The following is a 23903-nucleotide window of genomic DNA, read 5'->3' as shown; positions in this document are numbered from 1 at the left end:
ATCAGTGGATTAAAAATTATATATATATATATATATATATATATATATATATATAGGAGTACTCTGTCAGTTACAACAATGAGGGTTTCAGCTGATACAATCAATGGAACAGCTTGCTCATGAAATTAATGTACAAGTGGCTGAGCACCCCACAGACACATGTACCTTTAACATAGTTCTCAGGGAGATTCAGCATGACACAGTGTGACAAGGCTGGCCCTTTGAAATACAGCTACTACTCATTTTTGCCAGCTGAGTGGACTGAAGCAACGTGAAATAAAGTGTCTTGCTCAAGGACACAATGCGTCACCGGAATTGAATTCATGACCTTACAATCGTGAGCCGAATGCCCTAACTACTAAGCCACATGCCTTCACTATATATATATATAATTTATATAAGGGCATTACTATATAGTTAATGCCCTTATATAAATTATATATATTTATGGGGAAAAAACGATGAGTTTTTTTTTCCTTATGGGGTTTTTTCACGCTGACTACTTGATAAATTCTTATAAAGATTTTATCCTATATTATATTATATATATATATATATATATATATATATATTAGCTGTGCTTGAGAAGACTCATTAAGCCAAGTGATGTTGTAGTCATTGCCAGTGTCATGTAAATGGCACCTGTGAAATTGTAGTTGTGGTTGTTGCAAGTAGCATGATCTTCAAACGTTGGGCCTCATGGAGGCTAGGGATGAGGTGGTGAAGCATGATCATTGAATACTGGGCTTCAAGGAGGTGATGACAATTGACTGAGACCTTTGATGATATGCTGTGCTAGAGAAGACTCATCAAGCCAAGTGAAATCATAGTTGTCATCATCATCATCATCATCGTCGTCATTTAACGTCCGCTTTCCATGCTAGCATGGGTTGGACGATTTGACTGAAGACTGGTGAAACCAGATGGCTACACCAGGCTCCAATCTGATTTGGCAATGTTTCTACAGCTGGATGCCCTTCCTAATGCCAACCACTCAGAGAGTGTAGTGGGTGCTTTTACATGCCACCGGCACAAAGGCCAGTCAGGCGGTACTGACATGGCACCCATGAATCATAGTTGTGACATCCATGAAATCAGAGTTTCAGCCATCGCCAGTGTCATGTAAATGGCACCTGTGCCAGTGGCGCATAAAAAGCACCCATTACACTCTTAGAGTGGTTGGTGTTAGGAAGGGCATCCAGCAGTAGAAACCATGCAAAATCAGTCTGGAACCTGGTGCAGCTCTCTAGCTAACCAGTTTTCAATCAAATCGTCTAACCCATGTTAGTATAGAAAGCAGGCGTTAAATGATGATGATTATTAGCTATAGTGAATATGCATGATTAGAGCATAGCACCTACACTTGCAAGAACATGGTTTTGATTCCAAGACCCATAGTGCATTGTGTTCTTGAATAAAACACTCCATTTCACATTGTTCCATTGCTTCAGTTAACTCATCTGTAAATGGGCAACTCTGCAAAGGATTGGCATTCTGTTCAAGGGGAATGTCAGCTTGTATGCCTAGCCAGGCGTGTGGCATCATTTGTAAACTACTACATTGTGAGGAAGCACATTGAGACCAGCAATGTACAACATCTGAAAATCTGGTTGATACAGTGCTAAAGTATTGACATGGAGTATGCTTCATAACCACATAGTTTTGAATTGTATCTCACTGCATGGCACCAGGGACAAATGTCTTTTACTGTTGTCTTGGACCAGCCAATACCATGTGAACGGAATTGGTAGAAAGAAATTGTATGGAATATATACCATATATATGCATGCATCTGTGTGTGTAGATGCTTACATTCTGTGTCTTTGCATGAAATTGTCTGAAAAAATATAGTGAAGTTATGATGGCATTGTTAAATAGTCCTCTATCTCTCTGCTTTCCAAGGCACATAAAGCAGAAATTCCCATAAGCATCCAGCAGTAAAATAATGCTTGTCATAAGTATTCATCCAACTTAAGCTAGCATGAAAAAAAAATGAATGTAAAATCATAGGCTGAAAGTTTTGATAATAACAAAATAGGTTTGTTAATATTATATAGTCGAGAATACTTTTGAGGAATATGTGTCTAAATATAATGTATTCAAGACTTTACCATCCGAAACAAATAGTAAATAACCTGATTCATTTTGCTTGTTGATCGTGAGCTAGAAATATGAGTTATGAGCATAACCAAAGAAAGTTCATTATAAATGTAGCATTATAATTGTAATCATCCTATTCCTTAATTCCAAATCCTAAACATTCAGATCTAAACCCAGCCCTAAATCCTAATCCTAAACTCTAACTCCAAATCCTATCTGTAAACCTTATGCCCTAACATGAAACTTAAACATAATCCTAAATCTTAACCTAAAAAGAAAAAAATTCCAACCAATAATACCAATAACAAATTGTACTAAATTTTATTAAATATCCATCCATCTATCTTTTCCACTCACAACTCCTAGGAGGTTCATGGGGGAAGAGTCCTCAGGTCCCTCCTCCAGAAGCAAGTGATAAAATATCAGCCCCCATTCTATTCTTTATTATTCATTCATCTTCTCTGCCCCTTATTCCTGGGAGGGTCATTGGGGTAAAGTCTTCAGGTGCAACCCCCATAGAGTCCTATCAGTACTAACTGTCATTGCACTTTCCAGCTGGATTCCCAAACATGATCAACTGAAACTATGGATATCATCCAATCATCTTGTCCTTAGTCTACTCCTAGGCTCAGCTTGAAGAATCCATTTGGCAATTACTTCTTGTAGTATTTTAGTCACATGTCCTTAGTCTGTGACCTCTCAATGTGGAGAAGTAGCAGTTCAATCTACAGAGACTCTGTAAAGTATAATGCAAATGCAAAAACAAAAATAAATCAGTCTGTTAACTATTTGTTTTGAAAAATTTTCTCTTCCAGTCTGTAAAGCCTAGGTTTCTCTTAAATACATGAGAACAGTATTTCTCAAACATTTTTTTTTTTTTTTTGCTCATAACATCTTTCTGAATGTAACTTACCTCTTTGGTTCCCTTATGGATGTTATTAGCGGGGAAAAAGTATTGCCACTGTCTTTATCATAACTTAAAAGAACAACCATTCATTTGCACATAAAACTGTGTATTAGCAAATTTCTCTGGCCTCTACAGTTCCCATTCTTTATCATGTGTCCCCTGAAAGAAGTGGTAAAAATATGGGGCATCAAGCTAAACCCCATTTCAGGTTACCTTTAGGTATTCTGAAATCCTTACTATTACCCATGTGAGTATTCAGATTTTGATTCCTTATTTTCTTTACACAATTCCCATAAGACTTCTCCGTATCTCTAATTAAGCTAAAATGATAAATGCTTATGCTGACATCTCATTCTACATTTATTGTGCAAAACATGTAAAACTTATAAGCTAGTCTGAAAATTTTCCTTTATAGTATCACAAAAAATGTCAGTTGTAATACAACCATTCATACTAATACAACCATTTCATACAAGCATAATATATACAATGTTTCATCCTAATTGAAGAACAAACTTCGAGGAATTCTTTTGAAAATGTCTGATCCTTGTTGGAGCTAGGGCACCCTGAATTTTGTCACAGAACCTATATGTGTACTTTTGATAATATATCTCTGCTCATCTCATCCACAAAACTTATATACATACATGTTTTTAAGAGGCTAATCTGAAACTGTAAAAGGTAAGATAAAATTAACTTCTAGTTACCCACTCACCTGAGTAATTTAAAATTGATATTATCTTGTCTCCAAGTAACCTGAATACAATATCAAATTACAGTGTGGTCAATCATGTCTAATTTGTAATTGTTACAGCAATTGAAAATCACTAATTTAGAGAAATACTAATGAACTTACCGACAAGCCTGCATGCTGGTTGTTGAATTGAGTATCTTCCTTCCTCCTTTAATGAAACAAGCTTTTCGATAATCAGAAAATGGTGTCTGAGTTAAGCAGTAATTGTGAATGAGGACAACTGCAAGATGAAATGAAGAAATTGGTTTTGTTATGATACAACTAATTCTTTCTTATTTTGGCACAAAGCCAGCAATTTTGAGGTGAGTTAGGGAAGTCAGTTACATCGAACCCCAGTGCTCAACCGGTACTTATTTCATCACCCCTGAAAGGATGAAAGGCAAAGTGAACCTTGGCAGCATTTGAATTCAGAATGTGAAGGTGGACAAAATGCTCCATAGCAGTTTGTCCAGTGTGCTAATGATTCTGCCAGCTTGCCACTTTCATAATAATAATAATAATAATATCATATTACTTACCACTTCGATCTTGTTTACAGATGTAGGTTAAAAGTTTGTTATAATAAAAATGTTCGAATAACATTAATTTGTTTGTGTGGTGGCATTCTCCTTTTATTCTCTGTAAGCATCTCTGGAATAGTCCTAAATTTCTGAAAATACATGAGCACTAGGAATGTATACTCTATGGAATTATCTTTATTGAGTTTTGCATAGCTATGTACAATTTAATGTGAGTTACACCTGAGCAAACAGACCTACGATCAAAGTTATTCCAGCCATGACAATCCTGATGATATTTTTATAAGTTTGTTCAAGTGGATTCTAGGACTACATTGACTGATGCATCCTTTTTCTTTAATGACAACAGGATATGAATACAGGATGATTTGGCTGATAAATCTAAGAAGCTGGACAAAACATCATTGAGGCTGCTCTGCTAATCAAGGGTGTTCAGTATTATTCCAGGGACCTCCTGACTGATCATTTAAAGTGGAGGAAGTTGTGGAAGAGGGAGACCCCGGAAGACATGGGACAAAGTACTGAATGCTAATCTCAAAACACTGAACCTTACAAAGGAGATGACAGAGGCTGAGAAATGTGGTGCATTGCTATACTCAAGAAAACCTGCCCACCACAAAAGAGTTGAGATCCTAAAACCAAGGAGCCACATAACGTGCATTGGTGTGGATGCTGGAGCCATGTAAAAAAGCACTCATGATGGTGCCACATAAAAAGCACCCAGTATACTGAAGAGTGGTTGGTGTTCAGAAGAGCATCCAGCCATGGAAACCAAGCCAAAGCACACTACGGAGCCTGGTGAGGCCTCTGGCCTTGCCAGTTCCTGTCAAGTTGTCCAACCTATGCTAGCATAGAAAATGGATGTTAAATGTTGTTGCTGATGATGATGATGGATGGGATATTTTGCTGTATCTGTTCTGGTCCTTTGTGTTCTTACAGCAGCACACTTGTGATGACAACAGTGCCAAATAGAAATAAACCCACTATCCAAGATCCAGGTTGATAAAGTGGATAAATCTACTAGCTATAAGTTGACAGTTTGCATCCTGTTTAAAACCTAGATATTTCATTTGCACTGGCTCAAGACACTTAACTGCAAAGAGTACCTAGGCTGTAGTGACAGACAAAAAAACCAAGTTCATACAAGGTCAGAAAGTAAAAGCAGTGTACATATGAGTATTGTGTAATTGAGAGCATATTGTAAGGAGTGTGAAAGCATGCAGTTTAGTGGTTGGGGTAATAAGCTTACAATCACCCGGTCATGGGTTCAATTTCTGGTGGCGCATTGTTTCCTTTTAGTAAGACAATTTATTTCACATTGCTCCAATCCACTCAGCTGGTAAAAATCGAATCGTACATGTAATTCAAAGAGCTGGCCTTGTCATGTTGAATCTCCCTGAGAACTATGTTAAGGGTATATGTTTCTGTGGTGGGCTCAGCCACTTGTATGTTAATTTCATGAGTAGGCTGTTTCATTGATCAGATCAACTGGAACCCTCGTTGGTGTACCCAATGGGGTATTTGTTTAAAAAAAAGTGTAGGGAGCATCTCTAAGGTTCAGCATTATTTTTCAGTAATTTTTTTATTAATATCCAGTCAACCATGAAGTTAAAAAAGACTGAGGTCCACTACTCTATTGTTTTAAAACAAAGAAAGAATACAACACATTGCAAAATATAGTCCAAGTTATAGAAAGCTATGGGAGGGCCACAGCTGGAAAGCTTTTGATTATATGTCTGCTGAATCAGTCATGAACTGGAGATAAATAACAATATAAAAGCATACATGAGGAATACTATAAACTATATTTCATTTACCATGACCTGACAGAAGTCCAAAATACTGGACATTCATACTACTCCAAGGATATTAAGAATATACCTCATGTGAACAATGGAAACAGTCATACACTTGGTTACCTAGGAGCATACTTACCTCTTGATCACGTAATAGGCACTTAGTATTGGATCACTGAATAATTTACAAGTGTTGCATTAGCCAGATTGTGACAGAGGTGCCAACATTCACTGCAGTCCAGTTTCAGTTCCAGCAATCAACATACTGAAGTGAATATGAACTTAAAAAAAGACTTTAAAATAAAAAAAAAAAGAATGTGGTAACGACTTAACACACACACACACGCACACACACACACACACATACACTCACATGCACGCATGCATGCATGTGTGTATGTGCTTGTGCCAATGTGTGCATGTGTATGTGTGTGCATGTATATATATATATATATATATATATATATATATATATATATATATATACATACATATATACACACATGTATATGCATATGTATGTGTGTGTGTATATATATATATATATATATATATATATATATATGTTTGTGTGTGTATGTATATATGTGTATATACATGTGTGTGCATGGGTGTAGGTGTGTGGGTATGTGTGTGCATGTGTATATATATGTATTTATATATATATGTATATATATATCTACTCCGCGTTTCGAAGGCAGCGGAGTAGATGGAACAGGGACAACTGACGAAGGGATATACTCTTTATGCTGCATGTCTCGTTTGTTTTTTTCGTTGTTCAAAAAAAGTTCGTTTTCTGTTTTCGTTTCTCATTGTGTTTAACATTTCTTTTGATGTCCTGTACCCATATATACATGTATATATACATATAGATGTAGGTATGTACATATATGTATGGATATATGCATATATCTATATATTATTTATATTATTATATGATCGAACGCCATGCATCCTTTTCCAAGTTTTATATATATGTATATATCATTTAATGTTCATTTCCCACACTAGCATGGTTTAGATGGTTTGACAAGTGCTGGTAAGCTAGAGACCTACACCAGTCTCCAGTTATCTGTTTTGGCTTGGTTTCTGTGGCTGGATTCCCTTCTTAACACCAACCACTCTACAGAGTATATTGGTTGTGATTGACACAGGTGCCTTTTATGTCACCAGCATGGGTACTCTTTACATGTTACCAGCACAGATGCCTTTTACTTGTCAGCTTTTTATCATAATGGGTGTCAAAAATCACCCTCCTCACAAGCAAATTTAGTGAAGTTACTGGTTTAATTGTTAATGGCCTGACGAAACTCAAGTTGTGCTGACTTACAGTGTTACCTGTAGCAGACCTCTGATTATCAGATCAATACTATATTTTCTTCTCTCTTTGAAAACCTGGCAACTTAAATTATCATACATTAAATTATCATACATTAAATTATCATACATTAAATTTTTATCAATAACAGTGTTGTATAACTTACTTGCAAACGAAATTTAGTTTTTCTTTATTCAGTTTTGGTAAAGGATTCAACATTAACTGCTTAAGATCTTTGTTAGAGAATCCAATCTGAGATGCACAGACATTGCTTTCAGTTTCAACATTATGCAAAGAACATTTGTAATCTTTTCCTGCAAATGAAAGGAAAAAACAATAAAAATCATTAGTGACTTATAGGGACATTATGCAACCATAATATACTACAAAGTATATGAAATGTTTTTATAAGTCAATACCATGTATTTCTGTGTTAGCAGTGCTATTACACCACTTATTAAGGTTATTTCTGCAGGTTTTCCATAGAAATTATAACCAGTATTGATTTTGTTATGATGTCTTGTATCTGAGATACCTGATGTAAACAACAATTAGATCAAAGAGGAAATGTGCGTATATGACACATTTTAGTTTTTGCTCTTTCAACAGCACCCATCCTAACCATTAGAGATAACCTTAACAAGTAATAAAGAAACAATACATATAAAGTATGAGCAAGACAGGGCCTTCTGAACCATCTGGGAAGGGCAGTGTCTCCGAATAACAACATACTTAGACTGTGACAACTTGTCCAACTCATGTCAGTGTAGAAACCAGATGTAAAATAATGATGATATTGGTGATGGTTATGGTGGTGGTGGTGGTGGTTGTGGTGGTGGTGAGATTGATGATGATCATAAAACTAATGATACTAATGACAGCATGCCTGTGTGCTAAGAAGTTTGCTTTCTAACCACATGGTTTCAAGTTCAGTCCCACTGCCAAGCGCCTTTTGCAAGTGTCTTCTGCAGCTCTAAACTGACCAAAGCCAGCCTTGTCAGTGCATTTTTTAGAGGAAAACTGAAAGAAGCCCACCATATATAATTATATATATATATATGTATATATATAATTATATATACTCTATTAAAAAGCAGCAAAAATATAACAAAAGCTGTTACTCAGAGTTTCACATTCCCGTTCGTCGGACAGTTCTTTTATTTTAACAAAAGGAATCGATGTTACTGCCATTTTAACCCCAGGAAGATGCTTTGAACAATTGCAAGGATCTAAAGTATATAAATATAAATATATTCATATATCATATATCCAAGAAAAAAAGACACTCCAAAGCAGGAGACTCTAAGGTAGTTGCTATCGAGTCCTGGAGGTCGATGGGACTATTCAAGGGGTTGATAAATGTCTGGAAAACTTCACATCTGCTTAATTATTACTATTATTTGTTTATTTTCTTGTACATGGCTGGTGGGGTCAATGAGGGGTCAAGGATTCCATGAAGGGGTCGATGGTGTAAAATGTTTGGGGAACCCTGCTCTAAAGCATAGAGCAGTAAGGTATTTAAACAAATAAATAAATATATATATATAAAATTATAATTGAGGGTGTCTAAGATACCACCATGCTAGAAACGGCAGCCAGAGCCTGACTCCAAAATCCCCTTCGGTCATGACTGAACATGAGATTGCACCTAGAAAGTTACCCTCCCTGGCACAAGTCCGGGCAAGGTTGTTTATGTAAGACCAGCAGTCACCCATGCATACTGGCCTCCCCTCTCCACGCCACCAGTGTTATCCAAGGGAAAGGCAAAGGCCGATACAGTTTGGCACCTGTGATGTCGCAACTCATTTCTACAGCTGAGTAAACTGGAGCAATGTGAAATAAAGTGTCTTGCTCAAGAATGCAACACGCAGCCTGGTCCGGGATTCGAACTCACGATCATAAGCTCAACATATATATAAGCCTGTCATGTATGTATATATATATATATATATATATATATATATATGTAAATATCTGTGTGTGTTTGTCCCCTGCTGACATCACTTGACAAATGGTGCTGGTGTGTTTATGGCCCCGTAACTTAGCAGTTCAGCAACAGAGACTGGTAGAATAAGTACTAGGCTTAAAAACTAAAGTCCTAGGTTGGAAAATGTTTAGATAAAACCCTTCAAGGCAGTGCTTCAGCATGGCCATAGTCAAATGACTGAAACAAGTAAAAGATAAATAATATATATTATATATATATATATATATATATATTTATATATATATATTTATATATATATATATATATATATATATAGATATGCAGGGCAGGGAATCATCAATTAGTAATAAAATTAATAATTAGCGATTCTGCCGGGTAGCTCAGTATGAAAAAAACCTTTTTCGGTAAAATTTATAATCATAAATATATAGGGATTGACAGTAACCTGCTTCTCCAACATACTGAGAATTCAGAAATAGCAGTCAAAGAACTACTGATTTCAAAACTACAAATTATTACTCCAGATTGATAGCGATATCAATGTATATATATGTATGCGCGTGTATATGTTTGTGTGTCTGTGTATGTCCCCCTCAACATATCGCTATCAATCTGGAGTAATAATTTGTAGTTTTGAAATCAGTAGTTCTTTGACTGCTATTTCTGAATTCTCAGTATGTTGGAGAAGCAGGTTACTGTCAATCCCTATATATTTATGATTATATATATATATATATATATATATATATGCATACACACACATATGTATATATAAACATGGTGCCACATAAAAAGCACCCAGTCCACTTTGTAAAGTGATAGGCATTAGGAAGGGTACCCAGTTGTAAAAACCATGCCAAAACTGACATTGGGGCTTGGTACAGTCCTCTGGCTTGCCAGCTGTTTACGCTTTTCCCTCCGGTTTTTTGTTCTATGTGTGCCATAAATATCGCCATCCACTTTAGAGAAAATTTGTAGTTTGGAATCAGTAGTTCTTTGACTGCTATTTCTAAATTTTCAGTATGTTGGAGAAGCAACTCAATTGCTAATCCCTGTATATATATATATATATATATATATATATATATATATATATATATATATATATATATATATATATATATATATATATGCATATATATATATATATATATATATATATATATATATATATATATATATATATATATACTCTTTTACTTGTTTCAATCATTTGACTGCGGCCATGCTGGGGCACCGCCTTTAGTCGAGTAAATCGACCCCAGGACTTATTCTTCTTTGGAAGCCTAGTACTTATTCTATCGGTCTCTTTTGCCGAACCGCTAAGTTACAGGGACGTAGACACACCACCATCGGTTGTCAAGCGATGTTGGGGGGGACATACACAGACACACAAACATATACACGCGCATACATATATATACATATATACGACAGGCTTCTTTCAGTTTCAGTCTACCAAATCCACTCACAAGGCTTTGGTCGGCCCGAGGCTATAGTAGAAGACACTTGCCCAAGATGCCACGCAGTGGGAATGAACCCGGAACCATGTGGTTGGTAGGCAAGCTACTTACCACACACATATATATATATATATATATATATATATATATATATTCATATATATATTCATATATGCATATACATCTATCTATCTATATTTATATATATTATATTATATTATATATATATATGTATATATATATTTATATATGTGTGAGTATGTGTATGGGTAAATATATATATAGATACACATATATACACACACACACACATGTGCGCTCACATGCACACACACATACACATACACACACACACACATTCTCTCCTCTTTTGCTGATTGTCTATTTCTTTTCAGTTTTTACTATTTTTAGATATATTTTTAAACCTCTTTGTAATATTCCATTATAATAATTACATTTTGCGCTATCTATCAAAATCTATGTGTATGAAGATACGAACTCTTCTTTCCATCTTTCCTAGACATCATTCAATGAAACTGATCGATTCAGTGTGCATTTGAATTTAATTATAGCACCATGCAATGTCTTTAGTAGGTAGTTAGACCAGTGTCGATTACCTCCTGTCTATGTGTGCTTAGCCATTCGTTTTTCTCTGAAAGGATCTTCTGCTCTTTAGCAACTTTTAGTCTGTGTTTGTTACTTTAATTTTTTTTTTTTTTTTTTGCAGTATATTTTATATATAATCTTGATTTCAACAACAATATTTCAGGAAAACAGCTTAAATTTTTGGTCCTATAAATGTAGCATGCTTCCTTACTGTGTGAAATTGTTATAATTTTTTAATGTTTTATCTCTAATCTCCATCAGTTATCATTGCTAAATTACATTTATTTGTATGGGCTTTGTATTACTGTAAAAACCTAATAAATTCTCTAACTATGGTCTGTCTGTCTGAGTAGCTATCAATCTATGTTTTGTAAATTGATAATTCCTGGAACTTTAAGTTAAATAATTTGATATAAATAAATTCTATGCATCAATACATCATTCCATATTATACACACGTACACACACACACACACACACACACACACACACACACACACACACACATACACACACACACTTACTCCACTTTCATGCACAAAGTATATTTGAATATATATATATATATATATATATATATATATATATATATATATATATGTATATATATATATATATATATATATATATATATATATATATATATATATTGGGTTGACAAAAAGTTTGTAGCATTTTTCAATAGGTAATGTTTAATCATGTGATCTGTTTTATCACATGACAGAAACATATGACATATATTTTCTGAAAGAGATCTCAACGTATTTTCCTGTTTGAATTTTGTGTAGATTATTTACTTCTACTGTTCTTGTGATTAAATTGAAAATGAAGGAAGTGAAATACATTTTCATCATTTAATGCTCTTTTATTTCCGGTAAGGCAAAAATGCTGCACAAACAGCAAAGAAGATATGTGCTGTTTATGGAGATGGTGTCATAGCTGAAAGTACTGTTTGTAAGTTGTATTGAGTTGATCTGTGACCAAAGATATTTCAACTATGACCATCCCTTATTTAAATGTATGTAGGCCTACATCATCTAATGTGTCCTTCACTCATTTAAGTCAGTCAGGTGTCATTTGACTGATATTTCTAATGGGTAAGTGACTATGTAGAAGATAGCTCATTGGTTTGAATGCATCTGAAATGTGTCACTATGGTGAAGTTCATCTCTAACATCAAATTCAGAATTCATCCATGATTGGGACCCCATGCCATATACACTTTACATAATTTAGGGTCACAGCACATAAGAAATACATTGCAACACAATTACTTTTCCTCAACACGACTGCTCTGTTTGACATTAATCCCAAAACAAATCAAAGAAGAAAAGGATCACATCCCCTGCAAACAATATCTGAAAAATTTCTTCAAGGGATATCAGACAAGCTACCGATACCTGAATACATCTTAATCAGCAACTTTCTACTTGAATGAGTCATGATACCACAAAACTTGACTTAAAAATGACTCAACAGGTGCTGTTATTAAGTTGCACAAGGCCTGAATCAACTTTTGGCCAGAATATACCTAAGTTTATCCTAGTTTATCTTTCACTTGTTTCAGTCACTGGGGCCATGTTGGGGCCATGATGAACCACTGTGTTGAAGGATCTCCAGTTGAATGTATCAGCTCCAGTACTTTTGTTAAACCTGGTACTTATTCTATTGGTCTCTTTTGCTGAACTGAGGATATAAAGCTATGAGGATATAAATACACCAATATCAGCCAACAAGCAATTAGGTGGTGGTGGTGGTGGTGGTGGGGGAGTCAAACACAGGCACAAAAACCACAAGCATATATATATATATATATATATATATATACACACACATATATATATACATACGTATATACCTCAATTGTTACCTTTGAATAGTGAGGCATTTTCCCCTCCATATTTTAAAGAGGTCTGAGGCCAGTAGTGTTTGGGGTCTGATGATACGCCATAAAGCTAAACCCTCTATGGATAGGAAATCTAAGGTAATCCTATACGCCGGCCTTCCTCATTTTTAATATATATATATATGCACACAATGAGCTACTTTCAGCTTCCGTCAACCAAATCCACTCACAAGGATACAGTAAAAGAAACTTGCCCAAAGTGACATGTAGTGGGACTGAACCCAGAACCATGTGGTTAGGAAGAAAGCTTCTTACCCCTACACCTATTTTTATCTCTGTTTTGCTTACAAAAAGATTTGAACACAGCATTTACCAATTAAACAAAACATTGAAATACATACATATCTTAGCTGCTTGCTGTAGCGAATCGTACCACTCAGAATACATATTTGGTACTATGTAGACTGGGATTTTGCAGCACTACTGATGGAAGCCAGATTGTGGACTCTGTACAACCAGTCCAATATTTCATTGACTTCAGTAGTGCAGCTAAATTCAGCAGTGGGGGTGGGGGGCTCTGATTATCACCTCTTTGAAACTTTGAAGCAGAAATGATGTGGCAAGCTGAGCCATGATGTCCTGTTTTTGTAGGACAATGCACCAACACACACAGTACAATGAAACTCTGTGGAAAATATGCAACTCTGGCTTCGAATTTGTAGACCACCCACCTTACTCTCCTGACTTGGCCCTCTCCAACTATCACCTCTTTCCACAACTGAAGAAACATCTCAAGGGAACAGAATTTCACTCCAATTTGGGAGTGATCGCTGCTACAGAGACACAGGCCTGGTTGGAGGCTCAACATTACGAATTCTTTTACAGGGCTTAGAAAACTGAAGGGCTGCTGCAATATGTGCGAATCTGAGAGGGGCATATATTGAATAAACTCATAATTAACTGATCCTCCTGTGTTTTCTTTTACTCAAAGCCAGGAACTTTTCAGCACCCCTTCATAGTCTAGTATCTCTCTCTCTCTCTCTCTCTCTCTCTCTGTTTCTTTCTGTCTGCCTGTCTGTCTGTCTCTGTCTCTATCTCTGTCTCTCCGTCTTTTTCTCTTATATAAAATTTCTTGTATACTCTGTTAAAAGACATAAAGACAGTGTGATAATTTGAAATTTACCTTTGTTGGTGAATTTACATGTTCCTGGGGGCAGAGGCAAAGCAAGTTCAGTCTCCAGCAATACTTTCATAAAACCTGCTGCCTTTGGACCACACGATCGCTCTATCCAGTTAGCTACACATGTAGTCAACTTATCAATTTTACTGAAATATGAAAAAGACAAAAATGAACATAACAAAAATCATAATAAAAGTAAAAATGAACAAAAACATCTACATTAAAACTGGCAATGTTCAGCATTGGAAAAACTGAGTTGGTAGAAATATCAGACAAAGTGCCCTGCAGTATTAAGTTACATCTCTTTGTGTTCTGTGTTCAAATCTTGATGAAGTCGATTTTGATTTTCATCCTTTTGCAGTAAGTACCAGTCTTATATAAAACTGATGAATGGATGAATGGATGAATGAACACCACCTTCCCAAGATCTGTCTCTACGGTGAACTGTCTGAAGGAAAACGTCCTCATGGAGCCCCCTTGAGGCGGTACAAGGACCAACTCAAATCAACCTTGAAAAGCACCAACATCGACCCCGCACACTGGGAGGATATCTTGGCAAACAGACCCCTCTGGAGACACACCATCAAAATGGGTTCAGCGGACTTTGAGAAAGCCTGAGTCGCAAGAGCTGAACTCAAGAGACAGGAAAGAAAGCAGCGCCTTCTCCTTCCGAAACCAACCCCTTCTATCCCTTGTCCACAATGTCCCCATATGTTTCATGCAACCCTTGGCTTGTGGAGCCATCTGCGGTTCAAACACCCAGGAAAATGAACTGGATTGCAAGCTCGGAAACACGAGACGCAGCCAACTATATAAAACTCATATTTCTAGATGTGTTTTGAGTAACTGCAATCATCCACAGAGTGGTGCACTACTACTAGGGTTTTGTTGTCATCCATTTGTTGCAAATAGCTGATAAGTGTGGCTGTGTAGTAAGAAGCTTGCTTACCAACCACATGGTTCCAGGTTCATTCCCACTGCATGGCACCTTGGGCAAGTGTCTTCTACTAAAGCTTTGGGCCAACCAAAACCTTGTGAGTGGATTTGGAAAAACAGAAACTGAAAAAAAAACCCATTGTATATATGTGTGTGTGTGTGTGTGTGTGTGTGTGTGTGTGTGTGTGTGTGTGTGTGAGTGTGTGTGTGTTTGTGTGTTTGTGTCTGTGTTTGTCCCCTCACCATCACTTGACAGCCAATATTGGTATGTTTATGTCCCTGTAATTTAGCAGTTCAACAAAAGAGACCGAAAGAATAAGTACGAGGCTTACAAAGAATAAGTTCTGGGTTCAATTTCTCTGACTAAAACCCGATAAGGTAATGCTCCAGCATGGACCACAGTCAAATGATTGAAACAAGTTAAAGAATAAAAGAATAAAAATAATTCTTAAAAGTAAAGGAATTGTTAAATAATGTAAGACATAGGTGCAAGCATGACTGTGTGGTAAGAAGGTTCTGGGTTCAGTCCCACTGCGTGGCACCTTGGACAAATGTCTTCCACTACAATCTTGGGCCAACCAAGTCCTTGTGGGTGTATTTGGTAGACAGAAACTGAAAGAAGCTTGTTGTATATGCATATGTACGTGTGTGTGTGTCTGTGTGTCTGTGTTTGTTCCCCACCACCACTTGACAATTAGTTTTGGTATTTTAGTGGTTCAGTACGAGGCTTTAAAAAAAGTATTAGAGTCAGTTCATTTGACTAAAAGTTCTTCAAGATGATGCCCCAGCATGGCTGCAGCCTAATGACTGAAGCAGATAAAATATAAAAGACATATCAATATATGTATGCTGAAGAAGGGAGTATACTGAGATGATGTGACCTCTCCACACAGCTCCTGGCATACTCTTATGTAATTTTTCAGAAGTTTGACTTGTTTTCAATATTTCATTATTGTACTTTGTAGATTTATACACTTCTAACTTCTTAGTTTATGGTGCTCAGTCTCCTAACAATAATACAGTTGCATTAGACACAAGAAAATGTTTGGGCACTTGTAAAGTGGCATGTGAAAAGACATTCGAGCGAGATCGTTGCCAGTGCCGCTGGACTGGCTCCTGTGCAGGTGGCACGTAAAATATACCATTTCGAGTGTGGCCGTTGCCAGTACCGCCTGACTGGCCTTCGTGCTGGTGGCACATAAAAGCACCCACTACACTCTCTGAGTGGTTGGCGTTAGGACGGGCATCCAGCTGTAGAAACCTGCCAAATCAGATTGGAGCCTGGTGTTGCCTTCGGGTTCCACCAGTCCTCAGTCAAATCGTCCAACCCATTCTAGCATGGAAAGCGGACGTTAAACGATGATGATGATGATGATGATATGAAAATAGAAAAAAGTGTGTCATATATGCCAGTAAATGCAGTAATTCAGAGGTATGCTATGACATCAGCTTTTTCTTTCCACATGAAATAGATACAAAGTCAAGTATCAGCTTATTTAAGCTTCCAGATATATGTCCCATAGTAATAACCTATTGATAATTTCATACAAACTAAAAGGTGATGCTTACAGGATCTAGGGTACTAAATAATGGCCTGGACCTGCTTTGGGGTACTAGGATGTGTGTCCTTTGTGCTCCTCCTATTCCACACACCTGAGAACAAGTTGCAGGTTCATTGCTGGTTGGACCAGTATTGGGTGGAGACTGCAATATATTCTTTGAATGGATCCCTCTACCTAAGATCCAAATGCATCCCATGTTAACCTACATAATGGACAATGTGGCATGGTTATTCTTTGAAGCATTTTTCATATTCCAACTTCTACTGGTTTTATTTGTACCAGGTACCAACCTGGTATTTGTATTGGATTTGCAGGTTATTATATAGTCTTGAAATTTATTTCTCAATCATTACCATTATAAAGTTCCAAGCTAAGGATTAACTTTATGAAATCCTTACACTCCTGAAAACATTTATTTATAAAGTTCTTGGATATTTGAAATTATCCCTAACAGTCAAAAACAGACAACTCTCAATTAGTTTGACCATTTACCCATTGTCTTGGGAGAAATTCTAGTTTAATTTAATTACAACTTCCTCTTTGTCATACAATAAAAATCATATATTTTTAAGATAAAAGAAGCTTGTATTTAGTTGTTTGACTTAGTAGAAATATCAGCCAAACTGCCTGCAAATATAATCCTTGGTATCATAAACATAGAAAGACAATGAAAAATATAGTTCTAAATATCCCCCCAAAAGACATCATGAGTTGTTTTTGTTCCCGATATAGTTTAGTCTCAGGTTAGCTCTGACTGAGTAGACCCCACTGAACAAGAGCATTCTAGCTATGAGTTTCCCATTGCTTTTAATCCATGTACATGGAGCCCAAGATCACATTGTCTAATGTATCCTTTCCCTGTGAAGGTGAGTATGATTTGACAGAGATTTAGTTGCTGTTGTTAGCAGGTCATATGATCCTGTTATGATGCTATGAGTCTCTTATTGATTTGGAAGGGTGATCATGTGATGTGCTTGCTGGATCAGGATTTACCTTGTGAGAACAACAACTAGTTTTAATGACATTAAGTTAACTTACCTGCATTCATCAACACGTGGTAGAATAATGCTTTCACAGCTTTTCATGGCAGGGAGTGTTTCAATATATTTCAAACAAGGCTGTACATCAATGTAAGCTAAAGACAAGTAAAATGGTTGGAAAAAGAACATAAAGACATGAAATTAATTATTTTTCTTTATTATCATAAAACAATTCATTATTATAACATAATAATGGTTTCTAAGTTTGGCACAAGGTCAGCAAGTTCAGGGGAGGGATAAGTTGATTACATCAACCCCCAGTGCTCAACTGGTACTTATTTTATCAACCCAAAAGGGAAGAAAAGCAAAGTCGACTTTGATGGAATTTGAACTCAGAACATAGAGATGGACAAAATGCTACTAAGCATTTTCCTCAGATGCAAATTATTTTGCCCATTCACAGCCTTATAATATAAGCCTTTCTACTATAGGCACAAGGCATGAAATTTGAGGGGAGGGGTTAAGTCTATAACATCAACCCCAGTACTCCACTAGTACTTAATTTATTGACCCCCAAAAGGATGAAAAGCAAAGTCGACCTTGGTGGAATTTGAACTTGGAATGTAAGGATGGATGAAATGTTGCTAAGCACTTTGCCCAGCAATGCTAACGATTCTGCTAGTCTGCCGCCTTATTACTGTTATAATAAAATAATAATAATAAAATATAATTATATCAAGAGAGTATTGTAGTTCGCTTGAAACATTGTGTATTGTTTGTAAAGAATAAAAAGTTTTGAATGGTACAACAATGCACTATAATTTAAAAAATGGACTATATACTTGTTGTAATTTAGTTATCTATAGTCTGATGATATTTCGGAATACAATTCCTTCTTAGATGGAGTCTCTGCTATAAACTGTTTACTAACGGCTTTTTTTTTTTTTTTTTTTTTCGGAAGTGACGCAGTAGTGGTCTCACGAAGCTTCTTCTGGAATTCCTCTTGAGAAGTGTGTGAGGTCGGCTATGTTTCGATCTCGTGTGTGTTGGTATATCTGTAGCGCTGCTTCTAAGTTATGTGTTATACGTGCAGCTTCTCATCTTTTTTGTAATTTTTTTTTTTTATATCAAGTGAACTTGAAAAAAATAAAGAAATCATTATTTTGTTTTATGTTATTTCCCTATATGAGTGCCCAGAAATTTGGTTTTGTGTAAATTGTGCTAAGTCGAATCCTTTCAATGGAAGTGTTGGACTTTGGGCACAAATGCATAACACCACCTTTGCTTTTTATAATTTGTATGAACTGGAATGAAATGCCCAGCCATTGTGAAAGTGGTATCACATTAAGTGGGTGTAGGATTGGTGAGCTGATATTTGCAGAGCCGTTGCCAGTACCCCCTGACTGGCCTTCGTGCTGGTGGCATGTAAAAGCACCCACTACACTCTCAGAGTGGTTGGTGTTAGGAAGGGCATCCAGCTGTAGAAACTCTGCCAAATCAGATTGGAGCCTGGTGTAGCCATCTGGTTTCACCAGTCCTCAGTCAAACCGTCCAACCCATGCTAGCATGGAAAGCGGACGTTAAACGACGATGATGATGATGATGATGATGATGGTGCTATTTGACTCATCAGAAGGTGATCTTCAGCATGCACTGAATATAGCTTCACTGCTTAATTCTGTAAGGCAGGGATGGGAATAAATGTTGTAAAGACTGAGGCATTGGTCCTCTCAAGAAAGTCTTCCCAGTGCACTCTGCATGCTAGTGGAACATCACTGAGACAAGTGGAGAAGTTGAAGAATCTCAGGGATGTATTCAGAAGTAATAGGAATCAGGAGGATGAATTGGATGCGAGAATTGTAGGTGCTGGTAAAATAATGTGTTGGCTGCAACATTCGATCCCCAGAAAAGAGGTTGGTAAAACAGCCAAACTTGCTATATTCAATTCGATTTTCAGGCCTAATCTCACCTAGGGACATGAATGAAAGAGTTCAACCACAAATACATGTGGCTGAAATGGGGTTCTTCCTGGGGATCTCTGGTGCAAAGGTGAACCTCCAGCCAGGAGGTTCAATGACTGAAACAAATGAAACATAAAAGATGATAAATTAATTATATACTCACTTTGAATCCTTCCATTGCACAGATAATTGAAGGTGTCATGTATGTATTCTAACTTGAGTTGTATTTCCCTTTGATGCATAGGACATTCAAGCATTATTAACTGGTAGCACAGCTCAAGTTTATATTTATATCTGTAATGAAACATCATCATCATCATCATCATCATCATCATCATCATCATTGTAATTGTTGTCATTATTTTCATCGTTTTAACATCTACTCTTCCATGCTTTACATAGATCAGATGTCCTGCAGCCAAACATATTTTCACAGAAGACTGGGAATGAACAACACCACTTGTGATATGGTGATGTTCATTTACAATTATCTTGCAATGTCTAGACAGACACACACATACACACACATGCATGCACACATACAAAAACATGCATGCATATACACACATGTACACATGCTTGCACACACACATATTCACACACACACTCACACACATACGTAGGATTCCTTCAGCTTCCATTTATTGAATCTACTTTCAAGGCTTTGTTCAGCCCAGGATATAGTAGCAGGCAATTGCTCAAATTGTCATGCAGTGGAACTGAACCTCAAACTACATGATAGGGAAGCAAATTTCTTAACCACACAGCCATGCTGATATACGAGGCAGTGCTGAAGAGCTCCTGGCTTAAAGGGTAACTCAAAAGACCTGATTGGATGCCCAACATTCCAAGTTCTTTTACAAGGCTCAGAAAATCTGAAGGACCAATGCAATAAGTGTGTGAGTCTGAGAAGGAAATATGTTAAATAAAATTATAATTAATTGATCCTCCTGTATTTTCTTTTACCCAAAGCCAGGAACTTTTCAGCACCCCTTCATATAATATTATTATTATCTAATTGATTACAGTCATATAAATATGAGCAAAAGACACTCAGTAAAACAGGGGATGCTATGCAATGGTACAATGAAAGTACTGTGATAAAAGCTGATATTGTTCATGAACATTAAAACATTAAACAAAACTGTTTTGGTTTTCTGTTTTCAGATCTGAACCAACAAATTAAATTTTTTTTTTTAATGAGGTGACTTTGGTAACTGGTACACAGACATAGATTATTGGTTATACAAAAATTGAGGAATTACAAAATGGATGATTTTATCATACTTTAGAATTGCAAAATCTATGAAATGAGTTAACAAGTGACAGAAGATTTTTATTCTATAAAAAAAAAAAACTGGTGAAATGATTCTCAGGCACAACAGAAAGCAAAATTATTGCTGTTTTTTTTTTGTCTTTTCTCATTCAGTCAGGACGAAAGGAATGTTCCTGACTGGAAAGAGAGAGATAGGGAGAAAGATATCATCAAACTGGTTTGAATGCTTGCAGCGGCGTGGATTCCACTATAGGCAGCCAAGGTACCAGCTAATAGTGTTACTTTGGCAATGGATTGCATCACCCACCTAAGCAGACCATGGTAGAATTTGAGCACAAAGAACTGGAACAAGAACTGCAAGTCACATGGTCTGACGTTGTTACAGTTTTACCAATCCATCAACTTAGTACCAAAAGGATAAAAGGCAAATTTCACCTTAGTAGGATTTGAAATTAAAGCACAGAGAGTCAGAACAAATACCATGAGGCATTTTGTCTGATGCTCTAACTGACCAGCCAATTTGCAGCAGTAGCCATTTATATTAGAATGTAAATTTTAGGAAATAGAGTACAAATGATTGCAGTGCTGGAACTCTAGCTTCTCTTCCTTCCCTACCAGAAAATAAATGAAAACAATTAAAAAAAAAACAAAAAAACTTATGGCTTATTTCTCAACAAATGTTAAAAGGACAAACAACTGGAGATGCTGAATGTAGCAAACATATTCAAGAAGAATATTGTCCATAACATTCATTCTCTTTCAAATCCTCATGAAAATCACAATGCTATTGTGGACTCAATCAGATGAAACATGATAAATCAATGATCAGAGCAGCATATAAACCAATCTAGAAATTTAGTAAGGTTTCTAACTGTAAAGCTATAAAGGTAAATCCATAGTTAAAGGAAAATCTAAACAAAGAATACTCTATGGACACAGCATGGCCAACTGACTAAGAAACTCACTTTGCAATTATCAGGTCCAAGGTCCAATTCCACTGCATGGTACCTTGGACAAGTGTCATTTACCATAGCCCAAGGGTCAGTTGTGAGTGAAATTGTGTAGATTAGAACTTGTCCTGGGTATCACTTTAATGTAGTAGTGAGGTTTGGTGTGAGGCTCAGGAGTTCCAGGTTTTTGAGGAGCGTGGAACCACCTCTTAGCTACTATTCTTCACAAGTGGCACCTATTTGGGTCCCACCTATGGGTTAATTAGCATATTATAGCTTGCCTACCTATGCATGTAAAGACTGAATCTAGCAGACTCTGCACAAGGAACCTACATGGTTCAATGCAGTGGAAAGCAACAACAGCAGCAATGCATTGTAGAGTGTAGAGAGCAAGAGGAGGCAAGTAAGAAGACATCTTGGTAATCCACTGCTTCTGTCGCCATCCATAGTTGTTTTGACCTTATTTTGTCACTGGATTGAAGCTGGTTACAGACGAGAGAGAGAGAGAGAAAGAAAGAGAAAGAGTGAGGTTGAAGATGTGTGCATCTTCAACTCTTCTTCAGTCATCTTCCTCAGTCATCTCTAAGGATGGTTGATAGTCCTCACCACTTCGATGGACAAACATGAGATTGAAACTGTATGGAATGTAATGTAATGTTGGATGAAATGCATCTGTAATTCAAAGCCTTGTTATTCAGCCACAATGATCTTTATTGAAGATTACATTGATGGTATCTGTGTCTGAGAAATACTCAGCCACTTATATGCTAATTCAATGAGCAGCTAATTCAGTTGATCAAGCAACAAGAAAAATCATCAAAACTGACAGAGACCCTTTTAATTTCATAAACTGAATGTTCAAAATAAGAGACTATATTTGTTCTCCATCTATATAATTATCTGCTTGTTTGTTTGCCCATTATACTTTAGTTGGTTAGAGAGTGAGTGAGAGGTGGAGTAAAAGTGTGTATTGGAGAGAGAGAGAGAGAGAGAGAGAGAGAGAGGGAGAGAGAGAGAGAGAGGAGTGTGAGTAGAAAAGAAAGAAGTGAGGAAGAAGTAGAGAAAGAGGTATAATAAGGCCAAATGCATCATGTGGTCAGTTGAAGGGAGAAGCGAAGAGCAAGACAAAAAAAAAGAGAGTGAGAGAGAGAAAAGTGCTAATGACGTGCTGTTAGGTGGGGAGGGAAAGGTAAAGAGAAAGAGATATGTTTAGGATACAATATTTAGCAGAAGGTAATGTTCTGGTGGTGAAGTTAAAGAATGGCAGGTAAAAAAGAGATGGGCAGGAGAGTTAGCAGAAGAGAGAGGTGAAGAGAAAGAGAGAAATGTTAAAGACATGAAGACAGGAATTACATGATTAAAAAGCTTGCTGAAGAGGGAGAGAGAAAGAGAGAAATATTAAGTGCTTAGTAGAGGGAAATTTTAAAATTTAATATATTATTGTGAATGGAAGTGAAATACTTAGCAAAATAAAAATAAAAATGCAACATCCTTTCTTTCTTAAATAGCTTCTCTTAATCTTTTATGTTCTGTAGAATTTCTACGGGTCCTACTAGTAGTTTTAAATGTATTAAAACTAACTTAACTGTTGGTCTTTCAAACAGCTGGCACCTAACAATAATTTATTTCCAGAATATTTCTACATTTTTATACCTACAATTGTACATCTACTTAGAGGATTTCTTAGCTCCTGAGACAAAAAAAGAAAAAAAGAAAGAGAAAAAGAAAGACAGAGAGTAACAAGAAAAAGAGAGACAGTGTGTGTGTGTGTGTATGTATATTCATAGAGAAATGCTTGGAAT

The 23903-nt window shown here is 36.4% G+C and overlaps 1 protein-coding gene across 2 annotated transcripts in view; it reads right to left on the bottom strand.

Annotated features, from left to right (window-relative positions):
- The window catches only part of LOC106876533 (uncharacterized), a 151811-nt gene that overhangs the window by 4564 nt on the left and 123344 nt on the right, over positions 1-23903 (bottom strand). For both annotated transcript variants that reach the window (XM_014925136.3, XM_014925120.3), the window contains exons 3-8: positions 20039-20169; positions 17973-18069; positions 14440-14582; positions 7560-7707; positions 4280-4410; positions 3864-3981 (exon numbers count right to left, since the gene is read on the bottom strand). In XM_014925136.3, coding sequence (XP_014780622.1) covers positions 3864-3981; positions 4280-4410; positions 7560-7707; positions 14440-14582; positions 17973-18069; positions 20039-20169 — 768 coding nt within the window. The remainder of the gene's footprint in view (positions 1-3863; positions 3982-4279; positions 4411-7559; positions 7708-14439; positions 14583-17972; positions 18070-20038; positions 20170-23903) is intronic.

The sequence above is a fragment of the Octopus bimaculoides genome, chromosome 5 (assembly GCF_046866305.1).
Source record: "Octopus bimaculoides isolate indiv1 chromosome 5, ASM4686630v1, whole genome shotgun sequence".
NCBI lineage: Eukaryota > Metazoa > Mollusca > Cephalopoda > Octopoda > Octopodidae > Octopus > Octopus bimaculoides.
This window is presented reverse-complemented; position numbering and strand designations above follow the sequence as displayed.